The sequence below is a fragment of the Bombyx mori genome, chromosome 16, assembly GCF_030269925.1.
Source record: "Bombyx mori chromosome 16, ASM3026992v2".
Taxonomy (NCBI): Eukaryota; Metazoa; Arthropoda; class Insecta; order Lepidoptera; family Bombycidae; genus Bombyx; species Bombyx mori.
The window spans coordinates 7,072,987-7,086,645 of NC_085122.1; the positions used below are offsets into that span (position 1 = coordinate 7,072,987).

Consider the following 13,659-nt stretch of genomic DNA (forward strand, 5'->3'; position numbering starts at 1 on the left):
CCGGCCCGCCGAGAGTCCAGCCATCCTAAATATTCTAGTCAGCATTTTGGCGCGTAAAAAATCTGACGTTTATAATTGAAAATTTTAAAAAAATAAACCTAAGTTTAATCCATTAAGGTTCATAAACAACTAACGTTTTATATACGAACGTTTAACGCGAATTGTGCGCTAGAACGAATCTTTTTTTATTTTAAATTACAAGTTCAGTCCTCAAGATAGGTTTAAGTTTCTATAGGCTTCGGTAATCAAGTTGGTCTTGAACTCGTTCAATAGAAATTAATAATATGAATATAAAACACAAGTTTCATTCAAGTTTTATCGTCTGTAAATCATATATATGACGTCGGTTGCGATTATCAGATAAACGATGATAATATAATTTATAACAAAACATATTTTTTTTATTGCATAGATGTCAAGACGAGCTCACAGCTCACCTGGTCTTAAGTGGTTACCGGAGCCCGTAGACATTTACAACGTAATTGCCACCACCCACCTTGAGATATGAGTTCTAAGGTCTCAGTATAGTTACAACGGCTGCCCCACTCTTCAAACCGAAACGCATTACTGCTTCACGGCAGAAATAGGTAGGGTGGTGGTACCTACCCGTGCGAACTCACAAGAGGTCCTACCACCAGTTTATATATATATACACCATATATAACAATGATTTAATTTGAAAAAATATATACGAAATTCAATTACCGATATTAATATGTGATTAATGAAAAATATTAATATCAACAGCAGTTAAAAGCCGGTAACGACATTCACAATAATTAGCTGATAACAGCTTAAATAAACATGCTGTTTACTCGACAACAGTGGCCAATGAAATGATAATAATGCGGTATATTATCGGGCCTTAATTTCACTCCTGTTCAACATGACAATTTTATTGATACAGACAAATTAATTATTATAACATTGTCAATTTCAAAGAACAATTTTTTCAAGACGATTTTTTTATACAAAAAACCCATCGTCCATAAGTTTAATGACACCGGTTGAAGACAATTAAAAAACTATCATGTAAATTATGGAGAAACTTTGCGGAAAAACTTTTTAATACCCTACTAGGCATGCTAGTACATATATAGCCAGATAGCCTAGCCGCTGCCTTAATTTGTATTGCTTAGGTAGACGGTGGTTATGGTGGACGAGCGCACAGCCCACCTGGTCTAAGTAGTTACTGGAACCCATAGACATCTACGACGTAAATGCGCCAACCACCTGGAGATATAAGTTCTAAGGTCTCAAGTAGAGTTACAGCAGCTGCCATACCCTTCAACCCGAAACTCATTACTGCTTCACGGCAGAAATAGGCAGGGTGGTGGTACCTTTTTTTTTTTTTTAACGCTGGGGAATCCATTTACGGATACCCGGTCGAGGGGGGTAACGGACCGGGTTATGTCGGACTCCGGCGCCTCCTGAGAGGAAGAAGGGGAGAAGAGAAGGGCCGAGGTCCTTCACCTCCCCCAATTTCTCACAGGAGACTACGCCTTGAAAAAGGCGCGCGAAGCACTTGCCCCGCAGAACGACTACCGACTAAACCCCATCGAGCCCCACCACTCTGACTCCACGAAACCCACGGTACCGCACAGTGCGCGCCGAAAGGGTGGTGGTACCTACCCGCGCGGACTCACAAGAGGTACTCCTACTACCAGCAATTACGCAAGTTATCATTTTGCGGGGTTGATTTTTATTACACGATGATGCGAAACTGTGACATTAAATCCGCATGTATAGGCACCTCATCTTCCCCAATTCTGCCGCAATGCAGTCATATGTTCCGGATCGAAGCGTGGGACAGCCACTTTATAATACAATGAGACTTCGATCTAATAAAAATACATCTAAATATTAAAAAAATATATCATAAAGTATCGTTAACTATGTACCAACAAAACATTTAATCGACCAAATTAATTGGGTCTCGGATGTAATTATAGTTTTATTGACATAAAACCTTATTTGCTTTTTGATTGTTTTGGTTTATACTAGGCATTTATACCAGCTACTTACATCTGACGCCATAGAAGAGAGTGTCGTTCGAATATTAATAATTCCGTGCTCACGGATCGTTTGGAACTCTAGTTCTACGGAGGGACTTCGCTTCTTTGCGTTTTTTATCGTACATTTCATGTTTTCAGAGTACTATCTATGATTGTCTTTCTTTAAACGATGTTTAATAAGTACTTAGGAGTAAGCAGCCTAAGGAGCTAGTCCACATTCTCGTGGACATGTAGGTGAACTCACGGGATCAACCTGAGAATTTGCTTATACTAGCCCTAGCAAAAGCAGCGTTCCGCAGAATTACCACCGGATCGGAATCGCAACCCACTGAGTGTGTCTATGGGTCAAAGTAGTCATTTAATACATGCTTAATACACTAAAATACCGTTTACTGCAAAATTGAGGAAAAATCTTGAAATATCATTGTTTTCAATTCATAATCCATTAATTATAAACTAAATGTAACCAAAGTTTTGCGGTCCGGTAGTATGATAAAATGCTAAGTCTTTCGTAAGACTAGGGTTTGAGATTAAGCACGTACATATCCTCGTAATGCTACAATAATAAGTACTTACGCAACTACGCATCGTAGTTTTTCTGAGTGGATATTTCTTAATAAGTTGTTTGTGTGAAGGGTAAAGATAATGGGAACTGTCTCATTTGGGGGGCAAATTGAAAAGGCGTCCAGCTGTAAGTAGCAAATTACAACTAAAAACACTCCAAAATAGCACTACCGTAACAGGTAGTATGACATGAATGAAGCAGTTGCAACCAGAGTGGAGTGTGGTGAGTTTAAAAAAAAGCTGATAGGGGTATTTTGGATACTACATCACTTGGTGGTATCCCCGTAATTGGTTGTTTTTTGGCGAACATTTTTTCATTCACAGAGATTTTGCCCTTTAGAAATACCCTCCATAGATACTATATTGAACTACTAGATACCCCGTAAATAGCATGGACTTTTTGGTGCAAGCAGAGAAACGATCTGTTCAATTATCATTAGGTACTCGATTTGGTATAGACAAAAACTCGTATGTGTGTTTGTCAAAAATGCTGTCAGCGCAACAAATGTAGCTTTGAATAAACACTTCGCTTTCAATGTGACCTTGTATTCAATTAGAATAAATAAACATAAAAAGTATGTCGCTGTAACTAATTCACGAAATCGATATAAAAACCATTACGATTCTCGTATACTTTCTGATATTAATGGGATAGAGTGATTACTGCTGGCCAATTGGCCAAGATGTGGGCGATCTGATAAGACTCGGTCAGGCTTCGAAGACTATTACTGGCCCTGGTCTAAGAGATAAGACGCGTGAGCCCCGTGAACTCACTTACTAGTTAAGGCTACGCTGAAATTGTCTCTCAGACCATCAGCTTAGGTGGGGAAAAAGTGTGTTTACGACGAAGGAGCAACATCGTTGAATAAAAATCATACCCGCAAAAAATATTATTTGCGTAGGTAATTAATTAAGGCGGTAAGGCATCTTCGGAGCCCACACAGAGCCAATGCTATTCTGCCTATTTGCCGCGCAGCAAATAGGCAGAATAGGTTATGCGTTCTGATTTGAAGGAGAAGGAGAGCCGTACATTTCAACTGAGACTTCAAGATCATGTCCCAAGGTGAGTGACAGCATTAAGCTTGTGAGTCTATGGGCTCCTTAACGGGCCCATGGTTTGTTCATCACAGCAAAAATAAAGTAAAGAGCTCCGTAAAATAATAACGAATTACGATGTGATATTATTCGTGTGAATTAATTTCGACAAGACAATGTTTCCTAAAACAAAACCGATTTTGTGCCAAAGTCCATTGTGCCAAAAAAAAACTAAACTACGTATAATAATGACAGCTGTTGCGCTAAATTATACCGTCTAGACAAGTTTCTATTCGTTGCCGTGTTTCATGTTGAGAATTACAATATTTTTTTTACTCATTTGATTTTAGTCTATTTGAAATACCTACATGTATATATATTTTGTTCTACCAAAGAACAAAGTTGTTATTGACACCTGATTTTACTCTAAATAATAAATTAAAATTGTAATTATTTATAATGTTACACGAAAAATACTCTCGTCATAGAAAGTGAAATAAATTTTTATTTATCCGTTTCTTGCGAACTCTACAAATGCATTAAATCTAATGTTTTTTTGTTTATTACAGTCTAAGCTTACTTCTAACACTTTCCATACTTTCGAAGACAGAAGTGCAATGAAAATATGAATGTGCTTAAAAGGGTCAAAGCCAAAAATCTGTCATGATTCACTAAAAAACAAGCAAAACATCACCCAAACTAGTATTGGCATATTCTAAACTTGTTTATAGTCAAAAGTTGCAGGGCAAAAAAAAAATAAACATGGCTTGTAAAAATAAAACAAAGCACACCGACAAACGCAAACACATTTGTACCAGCTCGTTTTTGTTTCCCGTTGCACGTTGACCTCTTTTCCGACACTCTGCACGTAGCTGTTCCTTAGTCATAGCGGCTAAAGCTTCTGAGCTCAGGCCCTGGCGTGCTCGCCCATTGTCAGACACTGAATTCTGACGAGGCATAGGCAGCGAATTCACCTGATTACGTGCACGTCTTGTGCCTGCCATTTCTGTAGTATTGAGTCTGTTTATGTTATCTGTTTTACTGCTAGTGTCTTGTGTGTTACATATATTACTTATGCACAATTTGTAATATTTTTTTAAAAATACTAACAATAAATAATAATCCATACATACAAATATAATAAACAAATATACACAAACATGCACTGATATAACTTTCTAATTTGATTTATTGGGAAAAATAAAACTTTTAATTTAAAATCATATACATAAACATACAATGAATATTTAAATATAAAAGAATGAATATAGAAATACTTAGTTTTGACAAATATCAACTGCATTTTTAAGATTTTTTTAGTTCCCATGTGTAAGAACTGTTGCGGACAGTTGCATTATGGACAGAATGTAGATTGGTAGAAGTAGACAAATCTTAATACATGTTGGGGTGAATCATGAGCTTTCTGTATTCATACCCAAAGCAAACCAGAAAGAGGATAGATTGATTTGTCTGCTCCTAGCTCCCTTGGCCTTTAGTTTACACTTAATTCCGACTGCTTTGAAATGTCAAGAAAATGTGGAGTAAAAAGATTGATTCAATTTGCAGTAAAAAGGATCTATCAATACTAAGTATGGTATTTTTCCGTTAGCCAGGCACAAGTGAAAAATTTACAAATAATGTACTAACCAAACCTTTTTATTCTTCTTTTTTAAACTGATATATATTTTCATAACAAGTACATTATAAGTGATGTTTTCTGGATGTCAACATCTTTCTTTGGTACTGATATTGTAAACGTTTACAACAATCTACTGTACCATTTTGTGCCTTTTAATAGTTCAGATCCAAATAGGTGTCTTTGTGATGTAGTTAAATTTGGTTTAAATTTGTTGCTATTGGAACCATAATAAAAAATACAAATTTACACTCTTTTAAAAAGAAAAACCTATAGATAATTCAAGCTGTTCAAAAAATATTACGTAGAAAATTAACAAAAAATATTTAAATGTCTAAGTAAATATCTCAAATGCCCCAGAAGGTGATCTATTGAATGAATTGAGCACATTAACTGTGAATCTGTGCCACTGGGTGACAGTAATCACAAAACAAAGTAAAAAATTTAATGGCACATGTGTACTTCATTTTCATTCATTATTTTACTAGTATCTGATATATGCAATTGCAATACCATCAATATGTAAACTTTGACTCTTATGTTCAATTCACACATAGCAGCACTTGAACACATCATTCTGTAATATTTTATCAAATAGCCTGAATAGTGAATTTGTAAAACAGTTGTAATATAAATTTTTGAGGCTCTTTATTTGGTAACTACCATTTTATTTAGTTTTTTTCCACAATATGTAAAAAACTAATTTTAAAATTAAGCTAATTCACTATCACAAACACTTTCAATTGAAAGTGAAAGGAAACGAGAAATCTTCAGAAATCCTAAATTTGAAATCTGAATTGTGGTATGATTTTTCCTTATTTCATTTTATTCCAACTTTATATTCCTTTTTTAGACTAATTTAATTTGCTTTTTTGTTTCTAAAATATGGGATTATAGCAGACAACGTAATATTGATTTTGATTTGTGTTAATTGAAGCGAAACAATTATAAAAATATTCTGCACATAAAATTCACAGCGCAGACAAACAAAGCCACGTTCAGCCCCTACAAATGAAGCATTTCCTCAAGAGAATAAACCGGGAGAAAAGTGGCGAACTAAATAGAACCAAATTCTAACCTAAAATTTATGGGTAAAAGATAGTTAGATCACTCACTTGAGACAATGTACTGGAAAACACTTTTCTCAATGAAACAATTTTTTTCAAATTGGTTACTATATCATTGTGTCCCAAAAAACAATTATTTTAATTAAAATTAGGAAACTGACTGAAAGTGACAATTGAACTTTGAAGATTTTGAAGTTATAAGTTTTTTTTTCAATTTCTTTTGGTCAATGGGCATTGCCTTTTAAATCAAACTTTCATTTAAAACTTTGCTGAAAGTTAAAAAAATTAAATAAATTCATTAAAGCATCTAATCAAGATCAAGATTAAAGCATCATCTATTATAAATTATCTGAAATTAATTATAATCACTAATTTATTTTGAAATTAATTAAAATATAATAAGGTGACATAAAATATAATATAACGCTTAATAAAATGTTGAAAAATTACTGAGACTACAATGACAATTTGTAAAATCTAAAAACAACTTCCAACGATTTTGTTTCAACTTCCCATAATGCCGCTCTTTCAAGGAATATTGAATTTCATAGGTTACTTTAATCATTGCAAAAAGTTAGCAAAAAACAAAACAGTTTATAAAACTTCTCTCTTTGTTGTTAATAGTAATTGGTGTGGTTGATAGTATTTGCAATATGTTTATGCAATGCTTTGGTACATTGTTTGCAATTCAGAATACGATCCAAAGAGTAATAAGGACTATTAGATAACATTCAAATGTGAAATTAAGCTTTGTTTCTACATTAGATATTCAGTGGCAAAAACTTTTTCCTCTTAACTCGTTCAATTACTTTGAGCATATACAGTCATTAGGTGTACACTGTTTTAGTCGATCTCCAACCAGCCTTTGGTGTAACTAATTAAGTAAACTCGTATTAAGGTAGATGCATAACTTTTTCTCATGTACTTTCGGCTTTCTGTTGTCAATGTCACAATGCTTATTATAAAAAGACAAGAACTTGTGTCAACTTATAGCCGGCGGTTAGTTCGGCATTAATTATTTATTTAAGTGTATTATTTATGGCATAATCTATGCTTCTCCGAATACCAACATTAACAAAATGAAGTGATGAAGGACAGCACAAGAGCGCATTATGCGGCATAATGCTCAACTAAGCTTCAGCATAATTCGCCATAATTAACCATTACTTAATGCTAGTTTTCCAATTACAGAGCATAATGCGACTCAGTGACGCACAATGCCGAATTATGCTGGAGCTTAGTTGAGCATTACGCCGCATAATGCGCTCTTGTGCTGTAATTGGAAAACGGCCGAAGAAACAGAAATACTGATTTGGCTTAAAAGACTTTATTTCCAAGCCTGTAATATCTATTAATAAAAAAATTAACAACAACAATAACAAATGTTGTACATACATAAATAATTTTTTGTCTGCAAAAAATTGCTATTTTCATGAAAATTAATACAATTCAATACATGGTTATAAAAATAATGAATAAAGATGACGATATTAATAATTTTGTGCCTTCTCTGTTGAACCCGCGAAGATACAAAAAATCAAATTTCAACAATACATTAACACAAGTGAGTGGTAAACAAATTGTATTGTGTATGTTTCAAAAAACACTAGGTAGCAGGGCTATGCAGCAGGGTCTGTTACGAGTATACTGTTGGCAGTACTTGGCATCGTAGCTATGCTTAATGATACGATCCTTACGGTGTCCCAGCCAACTTAATTACATATCTTACTTACCTACATATTAATACTTTTTACTAGTTGAATGTGAGCAGGCGAGTTCAATGTCACTTGATGTTAAATTATATTCCTGGAGTCCATAGACATCAACATTTGTAATCGATCGTGCATCATTAGATTCAAAAAAGTCGAGAGGTTTAATTCCAAAACAACTCAAATTGTAATGCATAATTTCTTCATTACAGAAACTGAAGTTTTTTAATTTGAATCTTTAGAGATTAGTCTCAAAAGGAAGCAGGGCTTCAGTTTCTTGAGGCATTCATGTTCATTCAAGTTACAACTACCTATAAAAAAAAAATGTGTATTTAACTTTTTTTTTGTTAGTATGTTACCCATAGTTAATTTGATACACAGTATCAATGTGATATCTTTTTCAGTACTTTCATTTTTTTTGCATGTGAATGAGCTTCCACTCTCCCTGGTCTTAACTGGTTACTGGGGCCCATAAACATTACCATGTGAATACTTGTGACCTTCAAACACGAAGTCTAACAGCCGTCCCACCTTTCAAACTGGATTCCATTGCTGTTTTGTGACAGAAACTGGCAGGGCTGGCACACAAAACCACATCATTAATTAAAAAACAAATTAATAAAGTAGTTTTAATTGGAAGAGGTTATGGTTTTTTACTTGTAAATTCTATTAATAAGAGTTGGATAGACAAGTACAATGTAAGATTGCTTGGCTTTGGATAATGCACCTTTTTTTTTTTTAATAAAGTGACCAAGAACATTAATTGTTTTTCTTTAACAGAATTCTATGGTCAGTAATATTTCACTGTCTCTGGGAACTTTTCGCAACAAGGTTAATGAGCTCCAAAAGTCATCAAAGGTAAAAAAAAATTCAAACAAGGATCAAGATTTTTGCACGTTTCCAATCATATACTTTTTCACAACTAGCACTACCTACATCACTTTTTCACATATGATTGAAATTGCATGAGATAAATCTTGTAACATTACTGAATTACCTGAACCATTATATTTACTGTTTAACAATGTATGTACCTGTATTCAAATATTGCATTTGACATAACTAATATTTGACAAGAGAACTGTTGTATTGATCTCTATAACAAACATATTTTATAAATTTTATTTGCTCTTTCTTGCAACACTCAAGTAAGTTTTGGGGGCATAGTTAAAGGAGGATAATTGATATTTATTGTGAAATGATAAAACAAATTATTTTTCGAAGATGAGTATGTATATTTTTTTTTGCCCTTGTAGACAGACGAGCATACTGCGCACCTGATGGTGAGTGGATACCGTCGCCCATGGACTTCAGCAATGCCAGTGGCAGAGCCAGGCCGCTGCCTTCCAATATAGTTTCTAATGGAGTGCTGCTCATATGTAATGGAAGACTGCTCTTATATTATGTTCCCTTTTGTTTGCTGCATTTTATCTAGAGGAGTAGAAAACAGAATTTCATCGGCCTCCAATCTGTCTCAAACTGAATTTGTAGTAAAAAATGTGGCTTCTTAAATTGCTCTAGTAAATATGACGCAGCAATAGCATGTCAATTATAATTATTATTAATATTTGTGTAATGTACTCCAGCCGACATGCACTATTCATCACTCCAAATGTAATTTTTCTATGCAAACAATTTAATGTAAGATTACTGGTAGGGTATAATACCACCCGGTCACCGTCCTCGCCGAACCCGTCGCTTGCGACGAAGGGCTCGACGAGCGAATTAACCCACAGACACAGCCCACTGAGTTTCTCGCCGGATCTTCTCAGTGGGTCGCGCTTCCGATCCGGTGGTAGATTCTGCGAAGCACTGCTCTTGCTAGGGCGGTGTTAGCAATTCTCCGGTTTGAGCCCCGCGAGCTCACCTACACAAGCTAGGGTACGCTGAAATAGCCTCTCAAGGCTATCAGCATAGGTAGGGAAAAAAAATATATATATATAATACCACGACCACCACCATTCCGCCTAATTCTGCTTCAGAGCACTTCTTCTGGTTTTGATAGCAGTGGGTGCTGGCATTGCTTTTCTGATATACCTGTTAACCATTTAACATTTGTTTTTATTGCTTAGATGGGTGGACGAGCTCACAGCCCACCTGGTGTTATGCGGTTACTGGAGCCCATAGACAATGTATATCGTATGATAATGTAAACGCCCCACCCACCCTGAGATATAAGTTCTAAGGTCTCAAGTTTAGTTACAACGGCTGCCCCACCCTTCAAACCGAAACACATTACTGCTTCACGGCAGAAATAGGCAGGGCGGTGGTACCTACCCGCGCGGACTCACAAGAGGTTCTACTACCAGAGTCACCTATCAGGAAGACCCTACTGTCTACAGCAAAAAAAATGAAATTATATTAAATAATTTTACTAACACATCACAATAATGGCATTCGCTAGAAATTCGGAAATTCGATTTTAGGAACCTGGAACATCTGTAAGTACTTTGGTACTGGAAAACGTAAACCCCGAAATTGTTCAACAACCGGCTTGCACAACAAAATCAGTGAACAGTGTTCTAGATGCTACAGACACGATAGATATAGATTTTACGTGTAATGAAAAAAATGAGAAAGGCTCGAGAGATTACTTGGTTCCGAGTATTGATGGTACTACTGTAATTGTCGACAATTGTCTGCCACTGCACAATGGTAAATCACTTTTGTCAGATTCCTCGGAATTAAGCACGGACACGTATGTACACGATACCCAGAAAAAAAGCGACGATACAGTGATTTTAGGAGGTAGTTTTAGTCGCCGACCACTTATAGGCATATCGTTTGCTCTAACAAACAACGGGGCTGTTGATGTAAACTCGAAAAGCTGCGCAATCAAACGTATCGTTTTCAATTACGAACATAATAATGTTAACGTTAATTGTGACTTAATTGAAAATTCGAAATCGTTGAGCGATTACGAATTTGATGATATGCATAAAAGTGTCACGGACGAGACTAAAAAGGTTTTAGTTAATTTAGAAATTAGAAAAAGACCTAACGTAGAAGACGATACGGACGACTCTAGAGTTCTAATTTTGAAAACAAATGCCATTGAGAAATTCGGACATGTCACTGTCCAGCCGCCAAATTATAAATTAGAGAAACGAAAAATTATTTACGACAGTTGGAAAGGGAATAAAAGAAGATTACTCGACGCCACGTTGAATAATGGAAATTTTGCGAGTACTAAATTGAAACAGAAATCGATTCATGATTTCCTCCCTAAGATTGTTAATGTTTTTAGTCTAAAAGGGGAAGATACAAATGCTGATCAAATAGAAAATGTGGCTAGTGTGAGGGCGATGAGTAAGAATTCTTGTGTCGGTGATACCAATAGAAGGACGCTGTGCAAAGTAAACGACAGAAACAATGAATCTCCAAGATCCGTTAAAACTACGTCTATAAGACGAGAGATTATATCTCCGCGGAGTCAAGATGTCAAAATAATAAGAACCGAAACACCTCATGTACAATCTGCTAAAGTAAGAAATGAAAGCGCAAGCGCCCACTGGCCCAGGAAAGGAATCGAGACACTAAATTTCAGTTTACCAGCAAAATCTAAATCCAATCGTACATCGATTTCTCCAAGAAGTATACCACATCATAAAATCGTTGCAGGTTAGTTTACAAATCAAAAGAATGTGATGTAAAAGGTCCTGAATAAATTAAGTTGCAATTGGTGAATTACGAATATAAAGTGCAAAAGTTTTTTGAATTCGTCTGAAATCTTAACGAAAATGCTTATATATTCATCCAGCAGGCTGCGCTTCAACGTAGCTTCGAGACCATCAACTTTAGAAAAGTTACAGCTTTTACAATTTATAAAGATTTACGGCAATTTTTTTCATCCGTCTCGATATTAACGAGAAGCTTGTTCACCTGTGTGCATCTATGTGAAAACTAATAACCTTAAATTTCCAGGGACTTATTTCGCGGTTGATGCATTTTCATATGGGGACATACCAAACGTGAAGCATTATTTTCTGACCCATTTTCACTCCGATCACTACACTGGTTTGAAGAAAAGCTTTAATAAACAACTATTCTGTTCAAGAATAACAGGTACGCTCCTGAATATTCGGATATCCGATGCTGTTTTCTTTGATCCTCTACTGTAAGCTGCAATATTAGACCAGAGTCAACATTACCATTATCTGACCGTAGTAACAAAATTCTCAATTTTTGTTCCAACTTGATCTCATCATTGATCCAATGCATCTCTTTCGTAGTCCACAGGGAACATACATGCATAGACTTTTATATATATTAAGGGAGGGAATGGCTATTACAGGAGAGCCATTTAAAGTTTAAAATTTAAAAAAAATATCACAACAAAAAAGCTTCGCCTATTTGAATGGGGTAAACTTAATTGAAGTCCAATTAAAAGCGTCGAATTCTTGATAGTAATGCCAAATAAAATGGACCTTTAATTACAAAGATAAATGTCGCGTATTAAGCAAAATGTCGCTTGAACCAAATATGTAGTCTTTCTCCTTTCGATATGTTATATATGTCGCAGGCAATTTGTATGATTCCGCCGTTTACAAACGGCGTCGTCATTATAAAAACGCTCGCCGTTATGTAAAATGCCGAAGGCAAAATGTATATTGCCGTGTCACTTTATAATATGCCACAACATAACATCGACAATTCAAACGCCGTTTTCATAATGCCGCGGCAAATTGAATGTATTTAGTTCATTTTTTTACCACGCGCGCCACTGTTGATCAAAACAATAACAATGGCGTCATTTTGTGTCTCAAAAAATAACTGAAAACTGCAAATATTTCGTGTGGAGAAGACATTTTAGAAAATAATTCTGATTTTAAAGCTTTATATTATAGTGAATTAAAAAAATTATACAATTCTCAAACGGAAGCTGTAAAAAAGCTTTGGACAAATAGTAAAATTTTTGAGGTTATCCGGCACCTAAAAAATGCTAAGGTGGCCACAGAATCTGGTTCCCGGAGGACTCCTGCAGGTCAAAAAAATACGAGGTTATGAGCATCAGTGAATTGGACTACCTTATTTAAAAAGGAATAGCCTTGGCATTCCAACCGTTCGTGTAATACCGTTAGAAGAATATTACGATGTATTGTATTCATAGAAGTTACGGACATGGTGGTCGAGACAAAATTCAGTATCAAATGAAGGATAGATTTACTATTGAGAGAAAAGCGATCGATTTATTCGTATCGTTATGTCAATTTATCTGCTTTGTAACTTAAATATTATAATGCTTTGGTGTTTTTTAGTCATGAAATGGGGCATGCGCAAATAAGTAATATACATTTTTATTGTTACTTTTGTTACTTTTTATTTAAAAATAAATCAAGAAACGTTTATTTTTTAAATAATCTTCAGTTACTAATTTAGGGAAATGTCTTCTAAGAATGATGAACACTTCAGACTACAAAATATGATTTTACATAAATTACCAGTTTTTTTTTTTTTGAAAGTGTCATATTATCCTTAGAAGTTTTATTATTGTCATTTAAATTTTGTTTTGTTTTTAAATATTTTAACTAGGCAAATACTTCAAGAGAATCAAAGCACATAATTTAGTCTTACTTGAAATCTTCATTAGTACTTGATTGCGGAAATAAAGTCTGATTATTATAAACTACATT

The 13,659-nt window shown here is 35.0% G+C and overlaps 2 protein-coding genes across 5 annotated transcripts in view; one reads left to right on the plus strand and one right to left on the minus strand.

Moving 5' to 3' along the window:
* The window catches only part of LOC101745914 (vacuole membrane protein 1), a 24,566-nt gene extending 18,058 nt beyond the window's left edge, over positions 1 to 6,508 (minus strand). For 2 of the 4 annotated variants that reach the window (XM_012692827.4, XM_021349798.3), the window contains exons 1-2: positions 6,366 to 6,508; positions 4,430 to 4,620 (exon numbers count right to left, since the gene is read on the minus strand). In XM_012692827.4, the coding sequence (XP_012548281.1) occupies positions 4,430 to 4,618 (189 nt within the window). In that variant the 5' untranslated portion in view covers positions 4,619 to 4,620; positions 6,366 to 6,508. The remainder of the gene's footprint in view (positions 1 to 4,429; positions 4,621 to 6,365) is intronic. The other 2 variants (XM_021349799.3, XM_012692828.4) reach the window with 2 other exon arrangements.
* The window catches only part of LOC101737956 (uncharacterized), a 17,737-nt gene continuing 7,698 nt past the window's right edge, over positions 3,621 to 13,659 (plus strand). The window contains exons 1-4 of the mRNA XM_062673027.1: positions 3,621 to 3,642; positions 8,807 to 8,884; positions 10,453 to 11,647; positions 11,951 to 12,091. Coding sequence (XP_062529011.1) covers positions 8,813 to 8,884; positions 10,453 to 11,647; positions 11,951 to 12,091 — 1,408 coding nt within the window. The 5' untranslated portion in view covers positions 3,621 to 3,642; positions 8,807 to 8,812. The remainder of the gene's footprint in view (positions 3,643 to 8,806; positions 8,885 to 10,452; positions 11,648 to 11,950; positions 12,092 to 13,659) is intronic.